Genomic DNA, 26,527 nt, shown 5'->3' with positions numbered 1-26,527 from the left:
TAGGGACGTGCAGATGCGCAGCCCTAGGGACACTGTTCTAAAATCTCCGATGAATGGCTCAGCGGCACTGTGCCGACCTAATGTGGAGCACCCACAGGGACACTCGTCTTAAAGAATGTCAGTTATTGTTGAGGTGAGTAACCTCCTCTCCCCCCCCCCCCTCTGTTTAATGTCCAGTTAAATCTAGACTCCGACTTCCAATTTAGCCCTTGTGTTGTATGTTAAAAAGGCACTCTTCTCTGTCCCACCCACACTGGGAGAGAGCAGAGGCAGTGGTTGAAGTAGAGGGGTGAGGTTACTGTTTTTTTGTTTTTCTTTAAAGGAATCAAAAATCTGGTAACCTGAAAAGGGGGAAGTTTCCAAATTTGACACACAATTGTTTTGGATATTTGGGGGTATGTGACTTATTCTGGAATATTTTATTAGGGGGTTCCGAATTTTGCAAAGTCACATGTCCTAGTTTTAATGTGTCTATTCTTAGAAATTGGATTTGCCCATTATAAGGTGTGATTACTGAGGACTAATCACATCCGTGGTACGTGACGATGCACAGAAGGCACGTACGTTCTCTGCTCCAAACACACCCATCTGTCTAATTGAGCAATAGAAGACATGTCCACGGGCTGATTCATGTGAGTTGCCTTTAGTTTATTGAAGGTATTTCTATTGGTGTCCACTAGTGCCTTGAACTTGTCATGCATATTCACTCACAGAAAGTTCCCTTTTACCTGGGCATAGGAAAATTCATGTTTTTATGTATGAACACAAAGGGGTAACAGATAAAAGCTTTTTGAAGCAGTGGCTGGAACAAGAGAAGTGGGAAAAAAACTCTATTGGCAAACAATATAAATCAGAGATCAACTCAAACTGCTGCTTCCCAGTTCATTGGCTCTTTCTTCCACAGCATAAATCCATGTACAGCCTTTTCATCCACAGTCTGCTCTCCCACTTGAGTTTGAAAAGTCCTTCATGCTTTCAAAAACAATTCACGGCTCCTTTAAAATGGGGAGGAAAGTGCTTGCAGAGAATTTTTCTGATGCAATGCTTGCTTGTTTTATTTGGTATCCTCTGCCAGGAGGCTAATTAATGTTTCCTAGGAGCGAGAGCAAGCAAGAGTGCAGAGGGATTCAATAATTAGGTTTCCCATCCTAGTGGATCGGTACTTCGCAACAGAGCCCTGCAACTGAACTCAGGACCCATTGCTGTTATAGCAGGAGCAGGTAAAAGTTTTTGTGGGCAGGATTGGGTGGGCCAATCAACAGACAGACAATTGGCTGGAAAAGGCTAAATCCCATCAGTTTGCCATAAACAGCATTTCAGCAATGTAAAGCAAGATTTTCTTTTTTTTAAAATAAAGGTTTTAATACTTACATCTTTATCAAGAAATAGATTTGATTCTTAAGAACGTAATGGCCATCCTTGGTCAGACAAAAGGTCCATTCTGCCCTGTATCCTGTCTGCTGACAGTGGCCAATAGCAGATGCCCCCGAGGGAGGGAACACAACAGGTAATCCTCATGTGATCCCACCCCTGTCATCCACCTCCAGAGAAACAGAGGCTAGGGACACCATTCCTACCCATCCTAGCTAATAGCCATTGGTGGACCTAACCTCCATAAATCTAGCTCTTTTTTTGAACCCTGTTCAAGTTCTAGCCTTCACTGCATTCTCTGGCAAGAAGTTCCACAGGTTGACTATGTGCTAAGTGAAGAAAAACTTCCTTTTATTTGTTTTAAACCTGCTGCCTATTAATTTCATTGGGTGACCCCCCCTCCCCAGTTCTTATATTGTGGGAAGAAGTAAATAACTTTTCATTATTCACTTTTTCCACACCAGTCATGATTGTATAGACCTCTATCATATCCCCCCTTGTGTCTTACAGTGAGTTAAAATATTTTACAGGATTTAAGTATGATTTGTTTCAGTGGTAAAAACTTAAGTTCTGTTTACCCATTTACATAAACTACACACACATGGGCACATAGGTGCGTACACATACATTCACTGGCTTTTTTAGTGGCATGGACGAATCTCTCTTGTTGGAGCTATGGCTTTTTGCAGCTGGGAGTGAAATAAAAGGAAATGCAAGAACCAATCATGGGAGTGGGAAGAGCAGGATTTAAAAAATAGCCCTGCACAGAGGTCTAGTTTGCAAGCTCAACAGAGGCTGTGGAATTTTAGTGCGCTGCACCCCTGGCTGCTTTAGGGTGACCAGGACTGGGATAGCGGGTAGTAGGCAGCTATATAAGAAACCCCCCTGAAAGTCAGGACAGTTGATAGAAAATCAAGACATCTGGTCCCCTAAGCTGCTTTTTTTAGCTGTCGGCTGCCCATTGTCATTAAAATCCATTTGACCTGTTACATCGAACTGCATGCAAATTTCAAGGAATATCTTCAGTATATTTTAGCACTACCTGACCCACAAGGGAAAGTGAGACCAACCACTGTGGGGGAGAAACCATCTCTTTGTTATGCGTTTAGAATAATGGTAGGTAGCCAGTGTGCCCTGGACAGGTCCCTCTTTGCCAATTACAAATACTACAAAGAGGGAGCCATTTCCTGTAGCCCTACAGTTTGTTACAAGCCCGTTAGTGGAAAAGAGGGGAAGGCAAGTCATTAGATCTGGCATGCTCACATCATGATGGCAACAGGAACTCTGGCTGAATTCCTTATACCAAGTTTGGCCTCCCACGTGCCTATTGGGGCAGCTCGCCAGACTGCAAGCAATGCACCCTGCTGGTGAATCCTTCAGTGTGTTTTAAGGGTCTGAATGGGATACAGGCACTTCCTCAGTCATAGGTTCTCTATGCTCGCTGAAAGTGCAGCCCCTTCCTAAGAGCTTAAACCACAGAGTCAGTGCCCACATTCTGGAATCTGTGCTGACTTGGGGAGCTCCCTCAATGTCTAAAACACACCCATCCCACTAACAGCATGAGACTTCTTGCTCACTTCTTTGAGGGGTCATATGATAGGTGTAGCATATAACACAGGCTACTAACAGACTACTGCTTTTCAGTAGCTGGAAAAATACAAAGAGCTATAACAATAAACTACATGGAAATGTGCTGGTCTTTTCCCATAACAAAATTCTGGCCCAAACTGGAAAGAATATGCTTGTAATAAAATGGAATAGTCCAGCATTGACTTGCATGAAAGAATGGACGAGGAAAGGCTGGACATTGGTGACATGCGTATCTCTGCCTCCGTTTCCTTACTACTGCAGAGTATATTTTGAGTGTGGTCAGGGTCACCTAGGTTCATCTAGTATTTGTAAGTTACATGCCATCTGTGTTAAAACACAAAGCTTTTGTCTCTGGCCATTCCATTCCCTTTTACTTTCCTGCCCATCATCTTGGGTGTCTGGTCTCAGAGTCCTCCTGCCTCTGTGTTTGGGAATTTTGCATTATCACAATATCTGCCCCCTGTAGAGAGCTAGTAGAGGGAACTGGTTTCTCTAGGAAATGGTTATGCTTTGGTTTTCTTCTGATAAGAGCTACTCAAGTGTTTCAGGATTGGCTATTGTCTCTGATAATACAGAGGTGCACTTTCAATTTACAAACCATGGTGATTACACAGACTAGGGGCATTGCATGATCTTAGGTGTGGAAAAAGTGAATAAAGAAGAGTTATGTACGTCTTCCCATTACACAAGAATTAGAGGTCATCAAATGAAATTAATAGATAGCAAATTTAAAACAAAAGGAAGTACTACACACAGCCCACAGTTGACCTAGGGCACTCAACAGAGGATGTTGTGAAGGCCAAGACTAGCAGGGTTAAAAAAAGAACTACAGTAAACTTCCGATAATCTATGGGACCTAGGTGGTGCCGGATTATCAGATATGCCAGACTATCAGGAGGTACTATAAGATGGTTTTTTATATATATATATATATATATATATACACACACACACACACACACACACACACACACACACTGTATACATTATATACTGTAAATAGTGTTCTTAACCCTTTTTATTGTACATGCAGTATACTGTAACGTTTTAGTTTTTTAAGCCTTTTTTACCCTTTTTGCTCAATTCAGCTGCTGCCGCTGTTACCTTGTGACTCATTTTTTGCCGAAGCTCACTCACTAGGCTCTTGCCATTTTGATGCCGGACTATCAGGAGTGCCGGACTATTGGAATTTTACTGTAGATAAATTGATGGAGGATAGGTTCATCTATGGCTGTTAACCAGGATGGGCAGGGATGATGGGGACCTTCATTGGCTACTGTTGGAAGACAGGATACTGGGCTCTATGGACTTTTGGTCTGACCCAGTATGGCCGTTCTTATGATCTGATTCATGATTTTTGAGCATTTGGGGTTGGCAATACTGTCTCCAACTGCTTAAGATTCCTTGGTAGCACGTATTCATAATTGGGTCAACTCAGCTCTTTTGGGGGTAAACCAAGTGAGTGCCAAGCCTCCAGTCTGCATTAGTCCTTCCTGTAAGGACTTAAAGTAACTAGGATTGGGGCAAATGGAAGACCATCAACTTTGTAAATGACATCAAGAAATCAATTTAAAATACGCTATTGGCGCAGAAGCTACTCGGAAGATAAAAGATCCCTCTGCTGTCTGCCAAAGGTGTATGCCATAGCATTGTGATTTCCCAGGTAGGAATCACAACATGTTTGGCGTTTTATCCCCTCTGATCATTTAGCATTACTGTCTATTTTTAACACAATGAAAGGTTCCTGTGGAACATTAGAATTATTGTCTCTCTTTTAATTTCAGTTAAGTCTGTGGCAAAGGCTGGAAGGAGAATTTCCCTGGTTCTATTTGCTCTTTTAAGTCCTGGTTAATAAAGGGTTTGAGTGTGTTTACGGAGACACAAAGGCAGAGTGGATTATGGTGATATGCGCCTGTTTTGTTATCACTTTTACTTTCCATTTCTCATGACGTTCATGTTCGTTTTATGTCTGTGTGTTTTGAATCATCTAAACAGTCCTTTTAAAAGCATCAGAGGGGTAGGCGTGTTAAAAAACCAACGGTTACAGACTAAGTCCTTTTAAAAGTAGCAGTCCTTTAAACCCTGATTTCCAATAAACATGCTCAACAACTGGGCCTAAACTGTTCTATGCTCGTAAGGGCAGCAGGTTACTCATGGGAAGGGAAAGTGAGCATCCCTGGAGAGCTGCACCATGACAGATTATGCAGGTCTGCTTTAACCCTTTGCACTTGGATTAAGGAACTGTTGCAGCCCTAGTTCTGAAAGTGGCTGGAGTTAGATCTGAGGCAGTGTGCCCTCTAATCTGTGCATGTCCTTCCACTCAGGAGAAATGTAATGCTACCCAGCTCATTAGCAGAGTAGCCAGACCTTTTTGAACAGCTCTGAAAGCTTTTCATTAACTTGCTATTTGTATTATTTTCTCTAGAGTCTGGGCACTGAACATAAGAACGGCCAGACTCGGTCAGACGCAAGGTCCATCTAGCCCAGTACAGTAAAACTCCAATTGTCCAACATCTGGCGGTCCAGCGCTTCTGATAGTCTGGCACTAACTGGAACCCGGAAGTGCTCCGCCAGCCGTACAATTGGAGCTGCTCTGCCCCTGGCTTCCCCAAATCAGCCACTGGTCAGTTTCAGCAGCGGCTAACTTGGGGAAGCTAGGGGCAGAGCAGCTGGGGTGCTGCTGGGTTGGTCCCATAGCGCTGCCCTCTCCTATGCCTCGCAGTTCCCCGTTGACCCCATCCCTCATAGCCCCCCTGTTGGTACTCTAGCATATTTGATAATCCAGCACCCCCTGGGTCCTAAAGGTGCTGGATTATCGGAAGTTTACTGTATTCTGTCTGCCAAAGTGGCCAATACAAGATGCCCCAGAGGGAGGGATCACAACAGGTAATCCTCACGTGGTCCCTCCTCTGTCACTTCCAGAAAAACAGAGCCTAGGGGTACCATCCTACCGATCCTGGTTGATAGCCATTGATGGACCTAACCTCCATTAACCTATCTAGTTCTTTTTTGAACCCTATTATAATCCTAGCCTTCACTGCATCCTTTGGCAAGAGCGGTGAGGAGTCCTGGGGCACCTTATAGACTAACTGAAGTGTTGGAGTATAAATTTACCCTTACTCATCAGATGTACATATACCTGACGAAGTGGGTCTTTGCCCACGAAAACTTATACTCCAACACTTCAGTTAGTCTATAAAGTGCCCCAGGGCTCCTCACCGCTTTTGCAGATTCAGACGAACAGGGCTATCCCTCTGCTACCTTTGGCAAGGAGTCCTAGAGGTTGCCTGCGTGCAGAAAAATGTCCTTTTGTTGATTTTAAACCTGCTGCTTATTATTTTCATTTAGTGACCACCCACCCCCCCAGTTCTTATATTGTGGGAATAAGTAAATAACTTTTCCCACGCCAGTCATGATTGTATAGACCTCTATCAACTCCCCCCTTAGTCTCCTCTTTTCTAAACTGAAAAATCCCTCTTTCATTTCTCTTCATGGGGGACCCGTTCCAACCCCCTCATCATTTTTGTTGCCCTTTTCTGAACCCCGTATCTTGGGAAATTGGGATGGGGACAAAAAAATTACAGACCAGCCCAGAGCAGGGGGTCTGTTCAGAGCCCGGGAGGAGGGCTAGTGTGGTGGCTACAGGCAGGAGAGACTTGGAGGCAGGGGGCCCCTGGGCTGTGTGGTTGGGGGGGGGAAGGGGATGAGGTTCCCTCCCAGCTCTATGGGAATCTTGACTCCATCTGGGCTGCTACAAGCCAACCTAGCGCATGCGCACGAGCGTCAACAGCGGGTCCCCAGAAGGCGCATGCGTATTGAGAAATGAGCGGGGCGGGGAAAATGTTGACAGTGGGACATGCGTAAGAAAGAGGCCGTTGGCGGGGGGCGCATGCGCAGCGATGGCCAAGCGGCGCTGCGAGGAAGGGCATGCGCACTTACTGCAGATGGCGTGCTGCCGGCGGGGCGGCGTCTGCGCAGTCCGGCGACGCGAGCCGCCGCCCGCCTCTGAAGTCGGAGGGGGGCGGTGCCTCCGGGCTGCGCGTGCGCAGCCGGCGGGAGGCGGGGGGGGGGAGGAGGAGGTGGGCTCCGGCTGGTTGTTGTCGTCCCAGCCCCGCAGGTTCCTCAGTTGCCACCGCGTCGCGCCGCCATGTCCTGCCCCCCGGAGCCGCCGCAGCACCACAACAACAACAACCCCCCGGCCGACGGGGCGCCCGCCGAGCCGGGCCTCAACAGTGAGTGCGCGCCTATTAGCATAGGCAAATGGCATGGAAATGAGGAGGGCCCCCGGGCCGCGCGACCCCCCCCGCCCCTCTTCGCGGCTGGGATTGGCGGAGAGCGGCGTCGCGCGAGCGCCTCCGGGCCAGTGGGGTTGCTGGGGAGAGTTGGTTCGGCTGCGTCCGGATGGGGGGGGGGAGCTCTGTGGGGTTGGGGTTCCTATGGCTACGCTGGCAGCCTGAGGGGCAATGGGGTGTGGGGGGTATTGGGGTGCGGAGGAGGAACAGGAGGGAGGCTCGAGGGTGGGGTACACTGGGGTGAGGAGGAGATTCAGGGTATCTGGGGGGCTCGAAGGTGCGGGGTACACTGGGGTGAGGAGGAGATTCAGGGTATCTGGGGGCTCGAAGGTGCGGGGTACACTGGGGTGAGGAGGAGATTCAGGGTATCTGGGGGCTCGAAGGTGCGGGGTACACTGGGGTGAGGAGGAGATTCAGGGTATCTGGGGGTTTGAAGGTGCGGGGTACACTGGGGTGAGGAGGAGATTCAGGGTATCTGGGGGCTCGAAGGTGTGGGGTACACTGGGGTGTGGAGGAGATTCAGGGTATCTGGGGGCTCGAAGGTGTGGGGTACACTGGGGTGTGGAGGAGATTCAGGGTATCTGGGGGCTCGAAGGTGCGGGGTACACTGGGGTGAGGAGGAGATTCAGGGTATCTGGGGGGCTCGAAGGTGCGGGGTACACTGGGGTGTGGAGGAGATTCAGGGTATCTGGGGGGCTCGAAGGTGCGGGGTACACTGGGGTGTGGAGGAGATTCAGGGTATCTGGGGGTTCGAAGGTGCGGGGTACACTGGGGTGAGGAGGAGATTCAGGGTATCTGGGGGTTCGAAGGTGCGGGGTACACTGGGGTGTGGAGGAGATTCAGGGTATCTGGGGGTTCGAAGGTGCGGGGTACACTGGGGTGTGGAGGAGATTCAGGGTATCTGGGGGGCTCGAAGGTGCGGGGTACACTGGGGTGAGGAGGAGATTCAGGGTATCTGGGGGGCTCGAAGGTGCGGGGTACACTGGGGTGAGGAGGAGATTCAGGGTATCTGGGGGGCTCGAAGGTGCGGGGTACACTGGGGTGAGGAGGAGATTCAGGGTATCTGGGGGGCTCGAAGGTGCGGGGTACACTGGGGTGAGGAGGAGATTCAGGGTATCTGGGGGGCTCGAAGGTGCGGGGTACACTGGGGTGAGGAGGAGATTCAGGGTATCTGGGGGGCTCGAAGGTGCGGGGTACACTGGGGTGTGGAGGAGATTCAGGGTATCTGGGGGGCTCGAAGGTGCGGGGGACACTGGGGTGAGGAGGAGATTCAGGGTATCTGGGGGGCTCGAAGGTGCGGGGTACACTGGGGTGAGGAGGAGATTCAGGGTATCTGGGGGGCTCGAAGGTGCGGGGTACACTGGGGTGTGGAGGAGATTCAGGGTATCTGGGGGGGCTCTAGGCTGTGGGGGAAGAACACCTGGGTGTGAAGGATGAATGTGGAGGGTCTCTGTGGGGGTGTGTGCTGGGGTGTGGAGGAGGGATAGTGTCTATGGGGTGGTCTAGAGTTGGGTGTACATTAGGGTGTGGAGGAGTAATAGAAAATATGTAAGGGCTCAGGGGTTGGAGGGTACACTGGACTGTGGAGGAGGAATAAGGTGTGAAGGGTGGAAAGGTCTTATGGTGTTGGGGGATCTTTGAATGCTGTGTGTGTGTGTCTGGGTTTTCATATTGGACAGAGGAGGGGAAGTGTATTGTGTACTCTGGGGTGAAGATAAGGACTGGGGGTCTTCGGGAAGATGACTGAAGGAGAGAGTGTTCAGGAGTTAAAGGGAGATGGAATTGGCTGCAGTCATAATGGGAGGCAGCTAAAGGGACCATAGGCAGGAGTGATAGAAATGTAGCCGTGTTAGTCTGGTGTAGCTCAGGAGGTTATCTTGTTTTGAGGCTAGGCTAATTGCATGGCTGAGTTGAGGTGATATCTGGGAAATCACATTTAACTCAGTATGTTGTTGTGGGTAGGATGCAAGTATAGTGGGTGAGTCAAATGCAGGAGAGGCATTGGAATTTTAGTATCAGGGTTAATAACAACTATGAGATGAGGAGGTGTGGGGAAAGGTGGATGTAGGAGGTGGTAAAGGAATCTCTGATCTTAGTGAGTTTATTCAGTGATTTGGTATGTAATGGGGAGATACAGCAGGTTTGTTTTGTAATGGGAATGAATTTATTTAGTGGCTGGTTCTAAGAGCAAGGAAGTGGGGAGGAGCTTTACTGTGGGAATGATTTTATTCCATCCATATCACTGACGTGAGCTATTTTCTTCTGTATACCACATGTATGTCAGCTGCTTTGCGGCATCCTTTTGTTCCTAGGATAATACTTATGTGGAAGATTCGTGGTTTTATCTAGGATCTCATATTGGTTTAATTGTGTTCTGCATCTCAAAGGCACAGCCATTTAATGTATATTTTGGTTTGCTTTTAAATGTCAAGGATGCTATGGTAAAACAAAATGTTTTAATTAACCATTCTCTCCGTGTTAGTTTGTTAAATTATCCATAAAATATATCAATAGGATCAGCTAATTGATCTGTGGTAACTCAGTGGGAAATGTATTAGATCAGGGTAGATTATGCTGTATAATGACATTGCCATTGCATTTTGTGTCTGGTGACATTGAATCTCATGTTAATTACAGCAGTATGTTTCTCTGACTTGTTGGCCTTGAATTACTGTTCACAAAAATAAATAAAGCAAAGACATTGGCCAGATTTTAGTGCAGTCAACATGTCACAATATAGAAATGTATATTGATGGAATTTCATTTCACTTTTTTGAAAACTTCATCTTAAATTTAGCATGTACAAGTAAATCTAATGTCTATTTCTCCAACTTCAAACTAGTTAATCTGTGACTTGCAAATATTTTTCCATACTTTATTTTTTCCTTTTTCTGATTGGTGGTAAGACAGTGTGGGAGATTTCAGTCTCTAAGATAGGAGCAACAAGAGAGGGTTCAATGTAAAACATCTAGGTCCTAATTTCCAAGTAAACTGCACAGGGGTACATTCCCATTGAAGATGGTGAGGCATCATGCAGGGTTCCTGCAAGAGCAGCCCGCGGAGTTCTCACTCTATGTATTAATTGCTTGACTAAGTTACTATTTTTAAAGGTGCATGACATTGCTTTTTGAAATAAAAGTGCTGAAGTTTCTTTGAGAGAAATGTCAAATACACAATTTTTAACAAAATGCATACTTTTTGGTCATTGGTTAAAATTTCAGGAGAAATAAAGTACCCATCCTTGGTGTGGTGCTTCAAGCTACAAATGTGACTAAATGAAATATTCTCCCATGGGGGAGTAATATTACCATATGGGGAGGTTAGTTTGGGGCTGAGAAGCAAAATTTTGATTTGGTTAATCTAGTATCAAATTTTTTCTAATATAATGTTGCTGCTGGTGCTCCTAGGTCCAGTAGAACAGCCAGCCAGCGTATTTGGATCTTTAAGCAGAGGAAAAGGGAGTAGTCCTGATTTCCAGCAATTACTTTTGTCCATCACTTTGAAGTTGTATTAATGGATTTCAGAAGATTCTGTATCCAGCCCATGTGAGCCAGAGGAAGAGTTTATAACACAGGGTCTTTGAGAGGATCGTGAGGCACCTTTTCAAACAGCAATTTGTGGCTATTCGTGAGTCTTGTATGGGAAGTGTGTGTGAGACAACATTTAAGCTTAATATCACAATTCCTTGACACTCATTAAACATGTCTTGACTCATCAGAGATGAGTGGTCAGATGGAGAATTAGCAACGTGCAACTTGTCATGTAAACTCTCTCTTAGACCTTTCTTTTGATGGGAGGAGTATTTAATCATGTTTTATCTTGTTTGTTCTAATATGCCTTTAACACAACTTTAATCTAAAATACCAAATTCCTCAATTTAGTACAGACTGTCTCCGACTTACGAACCGGTTACAGACCAAGCAATTGGTGGTAACTCGGTTTGTTCGTAAGTCGGACCCCATTGAGTTACACGTGACCGCACTGTTCGGAAGCACGGATCACGTTCGTAATTCGGGGTCCGCCATTTACGATATTTTTGGTCGTAACTGTGAACAGTCGTAAGTCGACCGTTCGCAACTCGGGGACTGCCTGTATAAGTTGTATTAAATTTGTGTTTTGTAGTCTAGGCTTAAGGGACAGGTGAGTCCCAATTTACTGCAAACAAAGTCTGTTGCAGTCAATTCTGGTTAATCCTCTACTGCAATCTAGGGATGTTAAACATTGGTTAATTGAATAGTCGAATAACCTCATGAATTTTAGTCAACTGTAGTCCCCAGAGGCGAAGCCAGCAGCCACTGTATCAGAGAGTACGTCTACACTGCAACACGATTTTGAAATAACTAGCGTTATTCCAAAATAACTGCCTGCTGTGTAGATGAGGGCTAAATTATTTCAGAATAGTGTCAAAATACTGTCAAGCTGGAGGACAACTTACTTCGACTCCTGTAACCCTCATTGTACAAGGAATAAGGATAGTTGGAGGAATAGTGTTCTATTTCAAAATAAGTGCTATGTAGACACTCCCTATATCGAAATAAGCTACGCAATTGACATAGCTCATTTTGCGTAGCTTATTTCGAGTTAAACCCTGCAGTGTAGATGTACCCAGAGGCAGCAGTGCAGGGTTCCAGGTAGGAGCTGGTTCACGAGGGGAGCCAGTTTAAAAAACAGCTCCCCTCGTGGTCTGTCTGCCTATCGCCCTGTGATGCTCCCTCTGATAAAGAGGCAGAAGCTTGGGGTGGCAGTAGCCCCTGTCTAAGGTGGGGGAGGAGGGTGTGTGAGCTCCTGGGTCCAGCATGAGCTGGAACTTTACCAGGCTGCCTGTCCACCTGGCTCCTAATACACTTTAAATGCAGAATCACAGCAGGGTTAGGTTCTGAACCTGGTGCGAGCCAGAACTGAGCCGGGCATTGCAAATGCTGTCCCAGCATTGCAAAGCAGCAGAGCTGCATGGTGCCCAAGGTCAGCTAGAGATTCCCTAGCTGACCCCGGGCTCCCTGAGGCATTTCCACGGAACCCGGAGTCAGCTGGGGAGTGTCAGCTGATCCTGGGCTCTGTGTGGCACTACCGCTTTGAAATGCCATGCGGAGCTCGGGGTCTTCTGAGGAGTCCCTAAGTCTCCAGCTGATCTCGGGTTCTGGGGAATTGCCATAAGGAGCCCGGGATCAGTTGGGGAGTCCCCAGCTGACCGTGGCTCCGCGTGGCATTTCAAAGCGGCAGTGCCACATTGATCCCGGGGTTAGCAGGGGACTTGGAGTCCCCGCTGATGCCAGGCTCCATGCAGGCGCTTCCACTTGAAATGCACAAGAGCCCTAGCGGGGGCTCTCGTACATTTCAAGGGAGGAACGTGGAAGTGTCTATCAACTAGTTGAGTAGTCGATAGAAATTCCATTGACTACTTGACTAGTAAATTAATAGTTATTTAACATCCTTACTCAGGTGAAGTGGCTGGGTACACGGGGTACGAGAGTGAGATGGTGTAAGGAGGTGCATAGGACAAGGGGGTGAGATTTGCAGGAGTCAGGGCAGGGAGTTGGAAGAAGAGGGAGCTCAGGAGTAGGGTTGGCCACAGGCTTCTTCCCAGGGCAGCAGGGTCCATGCACTCTACTCACCGGCTTGTTCTTGTGGGCTGGCGGGGGCCTTTTTCTCGAGCCTGGGGTGCGGTCAATAGTTTCTACAACAAAGTACTTTGTAATAGCCCAATGGCATAGTTCTTCAGACTAAATAGGCTGTACTCTGAATTTGAATATAGTCTGAGATGAGCCTTAAAAAGGTATAAAATGAATTGCTTGAGCCATCTAAAGCAAAAGCAACACCAAATGTAAAATTATTGCACCAAAGAATAGGATTTTATGCACAAAAAACCCTTAATTTGTGTCAGTTTATGCCAACTTTCTTAAATAATTTACTCAGGTAAAAAGAAAATGGTCTGTGTTCTCAAGTGATGCAGATGAGTTTGAATAAAACTCACAGTTGCATTTGAATGGGCAATGATAAAATAGGTTTCCAAAATATCCTAACTGAAATCTCTTACCACTTAATGTTCTGGTGACATGTTTTATGTTAAGTTGCATTTTAATTTTAGTACTGTTTGCAGATGGAATTATGTTCTATTTTAATAGTTTAAAGCATAGATTTCCAGTACTAATATGATGCATATAGCTCTTCAATCCAGCTGAGATGAAATTTCCATCAACTACTTGACTAGTCAATAAGCCCTTACGTGTTCCACCTTTGAAATGTACATGAGCTCCAGCAAGGGCTCTTGTGCATTTCAAACTTGGAAGTCCACATTGAGCCCAGGGCCAGCAGGAAGTCCCGCTGACTCTGGGCTCCACGCAGGTGCCTCTGCTTTGAAATGCACAAGAGCCCCCGCTGGCAGTCCTCATGGTGCTCGGGATGAGCTTGGGAGTCCCCCAGCTGATCAAGGCTCCACCCTGCATTTCAAAGCAGCAGTGCCACACTGAGCCTGGGATCAGATGGAGAGTTCCCAGCTGACCCCGGGCTCCACCCAGCATTTCAAAGCAGCAGCGCCACTTGAAGCCTGGGATCAGCTGGGGACACCCCAGCTGGCCCTGGGTTCTGTGCAGGGCTGCTGCTTTTAAGTACCCCCTTCTTCTCCCCCTCCCTTGCTGCCTCTATTTGATAGAGGCAGCAAGGGGAGGTAGCAACTAGTCAACTGGTCCTTTACATCCCTAGTTAAAACTAGCTGAAGAACAGAGACAGGGTGAATTAGAATATATGTAGACTTAAGTGTAGTGCTTAGTCTATAAATCTTCCCTGCAAAAATAGGTTTAACTATGAGTTGCATGAAAACAGTCAGCTAGGTTAGTAATAATTATTTGGAGAGCCCTGCATGGATATAAAATTGGTATCCAAATCTGCAAAAATGATCTGCAGATATCTGAAAATTTTGTGGTTCTAGATACAAATTTTGTATCTGCATTCATATCTGCAAAAATGAGCAACGGATATTTCCATATCTGTGGATGCAGATACAGCTTTTGCTGCTTATATCCGGAGATTTGCAGGGCTCTAATTATTTGCACTACTCAAATTAGAAAATGGTAAACTAAAAATGTAGTGAATTAGACTGTAAAACAGCTATTTTCCTTCTACCTCAAAATATTACAAAGTGAGAATCCCAGTTTTCCCACATATCTAGAATAAACTGCTGAATGTACATGTGAGCGTACAAACATCAACTCCAGCAAAATATAGCGAACTTAGTTGCATAGCATACAGATAGTTTATACTTTTATAGCATGGTTCTTTAAATTTGTGGGAAAACAAGGGGCCTGCCTCAAGGAGCTGATAATTCATAGATCTGTGAATGTATAATCTAAATTGGTTTAGGGATGTTGACCCAACATTTTAACAGGTTAAGTGATTAAACAGGAGCCGGACAGGGGATTGCTCCAGCCCAGCTGCAGAAGCACTCCTTCTGTGGGGCTCCTGCTCCCAGCCCTATGCTGGGGCTGCTCCCAGCTCTCAGATCCTGTCTGGGACAGGACAGGCTTCCTGCAGACAGAGCAGCCCCCGCCTGTGGGGTGTCTGGGCCCGCTATGGAATGGCTGTTTCAGACCAGAGCAACACATGGGGAGTTACTCCAGCCCTTACCAGTTAACTGGAACCTGTAAGCCTCACTTGTTAACCGGTTGCCATCACCCTTAACATTTCACATTCCTAGACTGGATATATCCCAGTTATTGAAACTTTAATGTAAGGGGTAACAAACAGTAATGGAGAGGAGACTGGCATTGGACAGCCAGCTGAAAGAAGTGAGATTTGTTTGGGAAGAGGAAAAGGAGATTGCTTGCCATCTGGCTAAAGGGAGGTTATTCCAAGCTGAAGGGGGATTGGGGGGAGGGGAGGGAAGGCATGAATTGTAAGTGGGGGGAAAAACAAAGGGAGTATTAAAGAATGGAATTGGTTTGGTTTGGTGGGGTGGGGAGGTAGAGTGAAGTTGTGAAGCTATGTAGTGTGGATTTGGAGCTTAAACATGATACATATGAAGGGATGCCTGTTAGGGGATTTTAAAAAATAGTGTGAAGGAGGAGAATGACTTTTATTATTTCTAGTTACTCAAATCAAGACTATTAAGTTGAAGATTTTTAAGTCTACAGTTAACTTAAGGGAATGAGGGGAAAAGAAACATGACATTCTTGTCTTCTCTGTTTGTTTATGCACGTTTTTTTCTGCCATCAGTGGGTGTTATCTGAATTCACCATGTTCGTCTTCTTTCTGCATGTAAGTGATAAAACATTAAGTGAGGTTTTCATTTCACTGCTTTTAAAGACCCATTTGGCTGGCTCAACAGGTTCCTGGGTGGAGTTACAGATGAACAGCAATGGCAATAGCAACGATAATGCCAGTGGGAAAAATGGAGGCCTGGAACATGTCCCATCATCATCCTCTATTCACAATGGAGACATGGAAAAAATTCTTCTGGATGCCCAGCATGAATCAGGACAGAGTAGTTCAAGGAGTAGTTCCCACTGTGACAGGTAAGAAAACACAGCCATATCACATCTCTTGAACTACTCGCTTTCCCATGTGTTATGTGATGCAGTTTCCATTCTTGATGCTTTAATCAAGGACAGATTTTATTAGCTTTATATTTCTGCATCTATGAGTCAGCCAAAGTGCCATATGGAATACTTGCTGAATCTCACTAGCTTTAAACTGTACAGAAGTTGGTTTGTTTGAAAAACAAATAGTTGTTAAAATTAAACAAAAAACAGGAATAAAACAAATTGCATCAACATCAGTGTGAAATCTCTTATTAGCGTTGTTCAGTGATGCAATAACTGGTTCATGATCATTTAAAAGAAGGTAATAGGTAAGAAAAAGGATCCTATGACTGAAAATTGTATTCACTATGGTGAAAATATAATAAATTGCCTTTGAAAAACTGATAAAGTAACTTACTCAGTGTTATCTGTATGCTAAAAACAGGACTTTAAAGACTAACAAGATGGTTTATCTGATCTGAGGAAGTGGGTCTGGCCCACGAAAGCTCATCACCTAATAAACCATCTTGTTAGTCTTTAAAGTGCTACATAGTCCTGTTTTTTGTTTCAGCTAGACCAGACTAACATGGCTACATTTATATTACTTATCTGTATAAAGGCAGTCCCCGGGTTACGTACAAGATAGGGACTGTAGGTTTGTTCTTAAGTTGAATCTGTATGTAAGTTGGAACTGGTGTCCAGATTCAGTCGCTGCTGAAACTGATCAGTTTCAACAGTGGCTGAATCTGGACGCCAGTTCTGACTTACATACAGATTCAACTTAAGAACCCCAGGCATCCCCAAGTCAGCTGCTGCTGAAACTGATCAACGACTGATTCCAGGAAGCCCCGGGCAGGGGTTTCCTGTAGTCAGCCGCTGGTCAGTTTCAGCAGCGGCTGACTTGGGGACGCCTGGGGCAGAGCAGCTGGGGTGCTGCTGGGTTGGTCCAGTAGCACCGCCGCTGGACCAACCCAGCAGCACCCAAGCTGCTCTGCCCCAGGCATCCTGATTCAGCCGCTGCTGAAACTGACCAGCAGTGGCTGAATCAGGATGCCTGGGGCAGAGCAGCTGGGGTGCTGCCGGGTTGGTCCCGTAGCGCCCAGAGCGGAGCTACGGGACCAACCGGCAGCGCCCCAGTGTACCACAGCCGCCTGGAGCAAAGCCGCGGAGCACAGGGGCAGCGGGACAGCCCAGACGCGCTGTGGCTGTCCTGCTGCCCTCGGGCTCCGCGGCTTTGCTCTGCTTTGCTCCCCGTCCCCCTGGTCTCCAGCAGACCAGGGGGACGGGGAGCAAAGTGGCGGAACACGCGGGCAGCGGGCAGCCCAGACACGTCTGGGCTGTCCGCCACCCGCGTGCTCCGGGGCTTTGCTCTGCTTTGCTCCCCGTCCCCCTGGTCTGCAGACCAGGGGGACGGGGAGCAAAGCAGAGCAAAGTGGCGGAGCACGCGGGCGGCAGACAGCCCAGACGCATCTGGGCTGCCCGCGTGTTCCGCCGCTTTGCTTCCTTTCCCTGGTCTGCTGGAGACCAGGGAGAGGGCCCCATTCGTAAGTGCGGATCCGACATAAGTCGGATCCGCGTAACTCGGGGACTGCCTGTACTGTGTGTCCAGGCAAGAATAAATGTACAACTGTGATAGAATAGACTACAAGCTCCCTCCTCCTCCCACAGACAAGGTACTGGGGAGGAAAAAAAAGTATTTTTATATGAAAAAGCCCTTTTACTTTTTGCCCTTAAAGACAATATGTATTTATTAATGTCAGATAAAATAATCTTGCCTGTCATGTCAAAAAAAGAGAGAACTCTTAATGTTTCACTGTAGTTCTCCTTCAGAATTTGTTGAAGTGTTAAGATGCCTTGGGCATCCCTTTCCTGTTTTCTTGTATTGCTGGACAAATGCTCGCTTCTTGCTGTATCAAGTACATAACATTTATATCAAGCTACATCAGATGTACAGTGAATCTGGATGGAACGTGAAATTAACTTGGTAATTTTATTATTAAATTATCAAGTGTAATGAACAAGAAGAGTTAAAAAAAAAGATTTCTTAAAAAAAAAAAACCCTACTCTCTAACTAAAAATCAAACCGTTTGCTATACCTTTATCGCTGAGAAATCATAAGCTGCCACTAACTTGCATAGTTTGTCACTTTCCAGTTCAACTAGAAACATTTGCTTGGTAGTGGCTGTAACTTTTTTGTTTTCATGCTTAGCAAAGTAAGGACTTGCTCTCCACCTGCACCTTTTATTCCTCCAGAATTTTTAATTTAAATACTTGTCAGATTAAAAAAATCTCAGATGAAGACAAATTCCGTTCTTTTTTTCTCAGCCTGTAGCATAAAACATTTGTAGAAAGGAGTGATATTGGCTGTAAGCCACCTATTGAGTAGTTTAAAGGAAAAGTCTTGATACCGGTGTAATTTGCTATTTTTATTCATTAGCCGTCTTTTTAATGAGCTAAAATCAGTTTAAACAAGAGTGTCTAGAATTTTGATGCAATCAAATCTTCTCTCTGAATCACACTGTATCATCCTGATTTTAAGTTTTCTAGCATTTTTTCCCCATCTGGATTTGAATGTTGCTAATGGGTTTCTCTTTAATAAAGTGTACTCAGGTTTTAATATTGAAAATAAAAATATTTATTCCTTTGGCTTAATTTACTAACTATTAAAAGAGATTTTGGTGTGTCACATAATGCCTCCTCGAGAAATTCCTTAGTGTACTGTGCAACCTCATTCAGAATTTCCTCCTGCAGATACAGTCCTTTAAGCAGCCACTTTTAAAATACCCAAAAAGTTTTATTCAAACTCTTATTAGGGATCCACCTTTTCGGTAACCAGATTTTGCTAGAGTGTTGGGTGACTGTTTAAGGAGGTTAATTTTACTATAGATCAGTAAATGTCCCAGTGATCAGTAAGTGTAACAGTAACAATGTATTGCCTCACAGAGGATGAGAGTACGGGACTCCATTTTGGTCTTTTGTGCCAGGGCTGGAGTTACAGCTGATTCTTCACATCACTTTCTGATTAACTGAGAAGTAGTTGGTGGGGGGAGGGCAGGAAATGGGAATAAAATAGGAACAAACTGGAAATATGGGAAATCTTTAGAGCTCGGAGGATTTTTCCTTGACAGACATAATGATATTAAGGATAGAAGAATCCTTGTTTTTCATTTCCAATTTTCTACATACAAGTTACAGATATAATTGAACTAATAAACTCATACTTAAGAAATCCCAAAGTGATAGTAACATCATCATTCTTTCCTTTAGCCCTTCCCCTCAAGAAGATGGACAGATAATGTTTGATGTGGAAATGCACACGAGTAAGGACAATAGTTCCCAGGTATTTTCTCCAGTAAATTCTAAAGTACATGACACATTGTCTAGGAGAGCAATGTTTAAGGCTTAGTATTGTCTGTCGTAAATAGACAGTTTCATATCAAGATGAGATAAAAAAAAATAGTGAAGCATGCTAGAGAGCTGCAGTCAAATATTTAAAATTGCAAACTTTGTTCCATGCTTTCATGGATGAAGAACAGAAATCAAATTCATTACGTACTTTAAAGGAATAAGAAATATACAGCTTTAAACTGTTAATGTCCAGCAATGCATTATTAATGTAGTATGGAAACAGCTGAGTATCCAATAATATTCTTGGCCTTCAATTCAGTACAGGTATACTCTACTTATCGAAAACCCGTTTATTCAAAATCTGGAAATGTCCTTTAGTCTTTTGGAATAATGATACTTACTTGTATTGTGCCATATTCTTTGTACAGTATCATTTAAAATTAAGGAAACATTTTGACTAGAACTGTGTAAACAAAATTATCCCTTTTTGCTTATTGTAAATATTTGATAAGTCATTAAAGCTTTTGTATAGTTAAAGTTACCTATGTTTTAATAAACAGAAGGAGAAAGTTATTTGTGTTTAAATTCAAATAGTGGGGAAGAGGGGAAAAGTCTAGTTACAGTATTTGTTGTATTTATAAAACTTGGGCTTCATAAAAATTGAAATTTCAAATTTTGAGTGGAAGAGACTATCAAGCACCAATCCTGAATTTGAAATAATGTTATTGAATGTATGTATGGTAGTAAGTTATCAGTTGTCAGGACTACTGCCTAAGAATTCAAGTTAGCCATTCCATAGTTAGTCAGCTCACAATTCTTAGTAATGTGAACACCACCAAATGGAGGGAATTTACTACTGAATTCTTGGTTTGGTCATTTTATGAATATGCTATACGAGTTGAGACCAATAATGAAAGAATGAACTATGCATTAAATTTTTCTCAGAGGATGGCCAAACAATAGGATTGTCACCCTACTGTAGCCCTATAGAGACCTGTACCACCCTGAGTGAGTTCCTTTGCCTTTTGTTTTGTTGATCAGGGTTGCCATCTCCCTATTACAGTTCAGCACAGATCCCCTTTTTCCACTTGTTTTGGTGCCTCTTTCAACTAAGCTGTACTCCCAAGTGGCATAATGTAACTTTGCTAAAGGCTGAATTTGGTCTGAGGCTCTCATTGAATTCAGCAGGGAGAAGACAGCATGGTAATGTAACACAAACAGCTATTGGCTTGGCAGTTCATGGCACTGGCTCCTCTGGGCTTCTGCATCAGTTATAAAGTAAAGAAAATTGTTTGAGCCCTGGCACCTCTTTCATTACAAATCAAGCACTGCAGACAACTGTACTTTCATGAGAGGGAGGCATTAATCTCTGCGGCAGGGACTACAGTGCTTGTACAGTGCCTTCAGTAGTTAGGCCCAGAACTAGCTATGGTCTACTTCAATATACATGTTAAATAACAGTAGTAAAATACCAAACGAGAGATTTGTTTGACATTGACCGTGGTAAAATGCCTGAAAGACTATTTAAAATATTTTTGTACAATTTAGACAGAAATACTGCACTTTTAATTTGATTACATTTGATTTAAGATTTGCTAAAGTTTTAGTGAACATTTAAAATATTTTATGCAACACTAGCTTAGGCAGATTATTGTTAAAATCATCCTTTCGATTGTTCTTCTTTCTAGCTTGTAATATATATTTAAATATCATTACAGTGAAATTGCTTAAGTATTTGATAAAATACATTTATCAGAGACACAGAAACATCAGTGGACCCAAATAAACTTTTGATGTAAGAATGCCTTTTCAGTCTTCATTGCCTTTCTCTTCCCAACCCCAACATATGCAGAAACAGACCAATAGAATGAATATTACCAACATCTGCTACTTATTTTCACACTGTAGTTGATGCTCTTAAAATTACTACCATGAAGAATAGCTGAAAAGTGGTGTTACAGGGCATGTCCATGTATATTTTCAGTCTGAAGAAGAAGCAGTAGAAGAAGAGAAAGAGGTGGAAGTTTTGAAGAAAAGTGCTGACTGGGTTTCAGATTGGTCAAGTAGGCCTGAAAACATTCCTCCCAAGTGAGTTGAACCCTTTCCTAATAACCAGTCCTTCTGTAAGAAAGAAAGAAGAATCATGCTGCACATATATGGAATTATTCTGACTCGAAATAGGATCATCACAGAAAAATGTTTTGAAGACTTGGGTCTTCCTTGGTGGATAGCATAAAGCCAATAAACACTGCAAAAAATGTAATAGCATAACAGATCTTTTTACTGAAAGCAACCCAACAATAAGCTTAATATGAAGTTACTTTTTCCAATATCAATAACAATTCTTTACTTGCTAGAGCTTGGTATCTGGAGCTAGCATTGTTTAGTAACGGCTTACTGACTGGTGTGGTGTTGGGCAAGTCATCTAAACTCTCTGCATCCTGGTTTCTGCATCTGTAAAATAAGTATAATGCTCACTGACGCCATATGGACACAAGACACTCTTATCAGGCTTTGATACTCCTGAATGGAAAGCGCCATTTGAGTGCAAAGTGTTTGTTAAACTGCAGGATGCTTTCTGTATCTGGGAGAGTTTTATGTCCCTGTTTGAAACAAAAATGTGGCTATTACTAAGAAAGACATGCATTGAAATGCCCTCTCCCAATCTGTTCAGCTTTTACTCCTTTTGTCTTTGGTCTCTCCTCACTATCTTATACAGTATCTCTCTTAGGTCCCTTTTCAATCTGACTTTTTCCCTGCTTATTTCACCTTGAAAAAATCTGGCAGAGTTCTATACAGTTCTGAAATATTCCTGTTTGTTTTTCCCCTTTCAGAGAATTTCACTTCAGACATCCTAAACGTGCAGTATCTTTAAGTATGAGAAGAAGTGGTGCTATGAAGAAAGGTGGCATTTTCTCTGCAGAGTTCCTTAAGATTTTCATTCCATCTCTGTTTATATCTCATGTATTGGCTTTGGGACTGGGGTAAGTACAAAGACTAATTTTAAACTTTGCATCTTTATTGTTTGCATACTTACTGAAGTTACTAATCCAAAATTACTAATCCAAGAAAGAGCACAATAAGAATGACCAGATTATTTTGACATGGTGCTGATACATCAAATATATTTGAGAGCTAGGGAGAACTCCCTTTGTAGTGACACATTTATTTATTTGATTGTAGGATAAGTTTGAGATTGAATGTTCATGCATTCAGAATGCACAGATTGTCATGAAATCCATGACCTCAGTTGACTCTTAAAACCTATTGCAAATAACATTTGCAGTGTCCTGTTACATGACCTACTTGTTCATTTGCTCATTCCATTCAAATTCCTTAGACTATAGTGTAATAAAAGGAAAATAAGTACAAACTAAACATAAATATTATAGTCACTTTTCTTTTTTGCTGCAAGGAAAATCTGTGTGTTATCAATGTTCTAGACCCATGTGAATAGTACATTTTACTGCAAGCTCTCACTGATTCTGAGTGGCTAGCAGTACTTCAGTTGTATGACTGTACTGAAAGTAAGGGTTTGAAAGTCGAAACGGAAATATATACATAGCATTGTGTACCTGTCTTGCAACATTCACTACTGAATTTTTAAATAGCCCAGCAATACTATTAGTATTTCTGTAATTAGAAGTGAAAGAGTGTTCTCATGATCTTACGTTTGCAGATATCTATCTCATGTCCTCTTCTGTCAGTACCAGAGAAATGTACACTTAAAATACCACATTTTAGTTTTTATTTAACTTGTAATTCAATTATTTCTTGCAGAATTTTCACTTTGACCTTAACATATTCTTGAAAATGATTTTTTCCTTACCCTGGTTATTGGCTAAACTAGCCGGATAGATAATGTGAAAAGAAAATATTTATCTTGTAGCAAAAATGTATATATCTGTAATAAATTAAAGGTGTTACCTAGGTTTACTTGTTAGAGATCTGCCTTTTTGTAAGCTCATAACACTCAAAAGTTGTAAAGCGTGTGTTAATTTTTTTCTTTCTGTATGGTTTAAATATTTTTTGTATGTATTTTGACTAGGATTTTCAAAGGCACCTCAGGGAATTGGCCTCCTCCTATTGAATTTCAGTGGGATTAGGGTGCCTGTATCCCTTGGCCTCTATTGGAAATCTCAACCTTTGTAGTTAGGTGTTTAGATGCAGACATTTGTATATAAGAGAAGGGGAGGTGTTATGGAAGAACATCACAAAATGGAAACTATCGACAAGGGCATGACTGTTGTGATGGGAACTGTTTCCATGAAATACAATGTTTTATGTTTGTTTCAGCATCTACATTGGAAAACGACTGACCACACCTTCAGCCAGCACTTATTGAAAGAAGCAGAGTACAAAACTTGGAAATCCATGTGACCTGTGAAGATGTTATAGTCACATTAGTACATTTGAACTTGATCATTTTAAGCATGACCCCAGTCCCACCCTTTCTTTACATATCCAGGTTCCAGTAACTCTTGGAATTCAGTATTGTATTAGAACTCTGAGATGTTTGACTACCCACCTTCTCTCCCACCATTTGGCCTGCAAAACACATCAGTTGCCTAACGGACTTTACAATTGTCTATTCATTGCAAGGGCTTCTTTCAGTATAAAATTCCACCAGCAGATTATAATTTTATTAGTAATGCTGTTGCCTCCTCTAGTACAACCTGACTTAAATCTGCAACTGCTCATGGAATAAAAGTTGACTGTTTAACAATAGCTAATCTCTTCAAACGAAACTAAAATTTGGTTAGGGTAAAAGTGAGTCTTTGTTTTTAGAAACCTGTTGGCTGTAAATCAAAGTAAAAAATCATTGGCAATAAAGAATAAATACATATTAAACCCAGCTTTATAGGGAATTTACTTATCCCCCTATTTTGCTCATAAATTTTACTTTGCAGGAGGCAAAGACTGCAAAAACATAAAGCAGGTTAATAACTTAAAGTCATCAGCGTAATTTAATACTAGATAATTGTCATAATCTTGTCTTTTCTATGAAGTAGGCTCCTTGTTTCTGCTAAGAAGATCTAATACCTACAAAACTTTAGAGGAATTGCTTTGTTTGCATGTGAAGAAGCAAACTTTTTCCTTACAGGAAAATTTTAAATGTAAAAGTTTTCCTTTATAAAAGCAGATTGAATGCAAATATTTTTGGTGTGTTTAGACTCCATGTAAAAAGGGGAATCTCCTGAAACCACCTACAGTAATAAAGTTGTGGTAGTTTCAGTAGCTACTCAAAGCATTTGACCTGCCTGTTGGGAACAATCTTGCAGTTGTGTAAAGAAGCATAAGTTGCAAATCTCTTAAATGTCTCCTTTAGAGAAGTTTTCAATATTCCCATTTCTCATTGTTTACTGTACAGTCTCCCTTTGGGAATAACATAGATTCTAAGGTCACTAGTGATGTCTCATGTAGCTAGATAGAATTCTCACTGGTGTTTAACTTTTATCTTTGGGAACACTTGTCTTGTCCTCCTTCAGTGACACCTTTTTTCAAAATGTGAAGCTTTAGTACCAAATTGTTATAAAGTATTAGGACCTAGCTCTGTCCTTAAATAGATTTTATTGGATTTCAAAACATGTAGCATGACTCTGAAGGATAGAATACTGTTTTTATACATGTATAAGTATAAATAAATATTATATAGACTTTAATACTAAATATTTAGGGAACCAATATTAATTTTAAAACTAGCAAAATCTCATGTAAATGGAATAGGCTGACAGAAGTTAAGAAAATCTGGTCAGTGAGTTTGAAAGAAACAGCTGTCTTACATTTTCTGCTTGCATCAGATAGTTTCTGATTTGGTATGGCAAAGATAGTTCAAGCTTGGAGGCTAATTCCTAGTTGAAGTTTTGCTTTAAAAAAGGCACCTGAGGAAGCAAAGAGCAAAGTATGACATCCATTTCTAAAATGTGTTCATCTTATTCTCCACTTCTCATAGCCTTTAGGAGAAAGTTTGTAGGTTTTAAGACAAGTCCAGGGTGAAAGGGTAGTCAAGCCATTCTGTTTAGATTTTGTTTTTTCTTTTAATCTTGAATATTAGTAGCACTTGAATTATCTACAACCACGTATTTATTTCAAGCATGGGTACTGGGTTTCATCCAGACATGTGGAATTAAAAAGTGGTAAGGCTGTTATTAGTATGAATCGCCTTATTTTAGAGACCGAAATAAAATGGAAAGGTGAAAGAGGCTAGTATACTTTATTAGTATTAATTATAGCACCTTTTGTATGAAAATTGGAATAGTGGAAAAATATATTTATATTAAGTAAGGAATACCTTGATTTAAAAAAATCCACGCCATCCATATTAGTGATTCATCTGCAGAACACTTGATGCATTAATGTGTTACAAGCTTGTGACTAGAGGATAAATACAGCTATGTCCTAATATTCCAAAAAGCTGTGAGATTAAAAATTGTTCCTGGAAAATATTACTGAAAACTGAATACCTGATCACTGTAGCACTTATCATACAATGATACAATGCAGTATTTATTGACACCCTAATATAAGCTTCGGATGGAAGTCTACAACTTTTAATTTTACAATGAACCGAAAAGATTGTTGTATAATTTGAAAAGGGGTTTCAGCTATTGATAGTTGAAGTTTTGTTAAGATAAATGTTGTTTAAAAGCTTTATACCTGTTTACAGTTTTGAAAAAAAATGCAGGCTTCATTTTTCTTATGTTTAGTGAAAACTGGCTTAAAATATTTGTAAATAGGATCAAGCAAAAATACACAAACTTGCACATTAAAAAAATGTGGCAAGCTAACTTAACTGTAGCAAGCACATACTCTGTTTTGAAAAGTAAAAACTTAAGACTCTGTTAGAAATTCACATTTTTAAAATGATCCAATTGTTGAAATTATTGACGTTAACTGAGCCAAAGTGATTATGCATCCTTCATATATTTAGTTAGCACTTTGTAATATTATATACAGTTTACAGTACATGTATAAGTTGTAGCTATAAACATTTTGTGCCATTAAAGCTCTGAGAAACCTGTGTGTAAGATCACTTTGTACCACATCCTTTTTTCTTCAGGGAAGATGAATAATTTTATGCCACTGCTTGTTTATGAAGTACAGTAGACTTCCGATAATCCGGCACCCTTGGGTCCCAGGGGGTGCCGGATTATCGGATATTCTGGAGTATCGGGAGGTACTCCAGCGGGGTGCTATGACAGGTCTGCCGGGACCCGCACTGCATTCGGCGGTCGGCGGGGAATGGCGCGGGGAGGGGCAAACCCTCCGCTGTGTTGCGGGGAGGCGGTGGAAGCCCCATACAGCCGGCTTGCAGGCGGTGGCGGAGAGGGGGCGAGAGGCAGGCAGCTGTTTAAGGCAGGTGGATTGGCGGGGAATGCTGCCTGGCTCTTGCCCCCTCTCCACCACTGCCGC

General features: G+C 42.8%; 1 protein-coding gene across 1 annotated transcript; it reads left to right on the top strand.

The window, feature by feature from the left end:
* The first annotated feature begins 6,990 nt into the window (after positions 1 to 6,990).
* Positions 6,991 to 26,142, top strand: BNIP3L (BCL2 interacting protein 3 like). The gene is made up of 6 exons (XM_075910815.1): positions 6,991 to 7,193; positions 15,574 to 15,760; positions 19,034 to 19,106; positions 21,099 to 21,202; positions 21,949 to 22,098; positions 23,411 to 26,142. Exons 1-6 carry the CDS (start codon positions 7,109 to 7,111, stop codon positions 23,457 to 23,459), a joined length of 648 nt encoding a protein of 215 aa, XP_075766930.1. The 5' UTR covers positions 6,991 to 7,108; the 3' UTR covers positions 23,460 to 26,142.
* The last annotated feature ends 385 nt before the right edge of the window (positions 26,143 to 26,527 follow it).

Source organism: Pelodiscus sinensis, chromosome 28 (genome assembly GCF_049634645.1).
Source record: "Pelodiscus sinensis isolate JC-2024 chromosome 28, ASM4963464v1, whole genome shotgun sequence".
NCBI classification, from domain to species: domain Eukaryota; kingdom Metazoa; phylum Chordata; order Testudines; family Trionychidae; genus Pelodiscus; species Pelodiscus sinensis.
Note: the sequence above shows the minus strand (reverse complement) of the source record. Positions and strands in the feature narration are given on the sequence as shown.

Coding starts and splice junctions, on each gene's coding strand:
- BNIP3L (XM_075910815.1), top strand. CDS start 7,109: ATGTCCTGCCCCCCGGAGCCGCCGCAGCACCACAACAACAACAACCCC. Junction 21,203..21,948: donor CCTGAAAACATTCCTCCCAA/GTGAGTTGAACC, acceptor TTCCCCTTTCAG/AGAATTTCACTTCAGACATC. Junction 22,099..23,410: donor GTATTGGCTTTGGGACTGGG/GTAAGTACAAAG, acceptor TGTTTGTTTCAG/CATCTACATTGGAAAACGAC.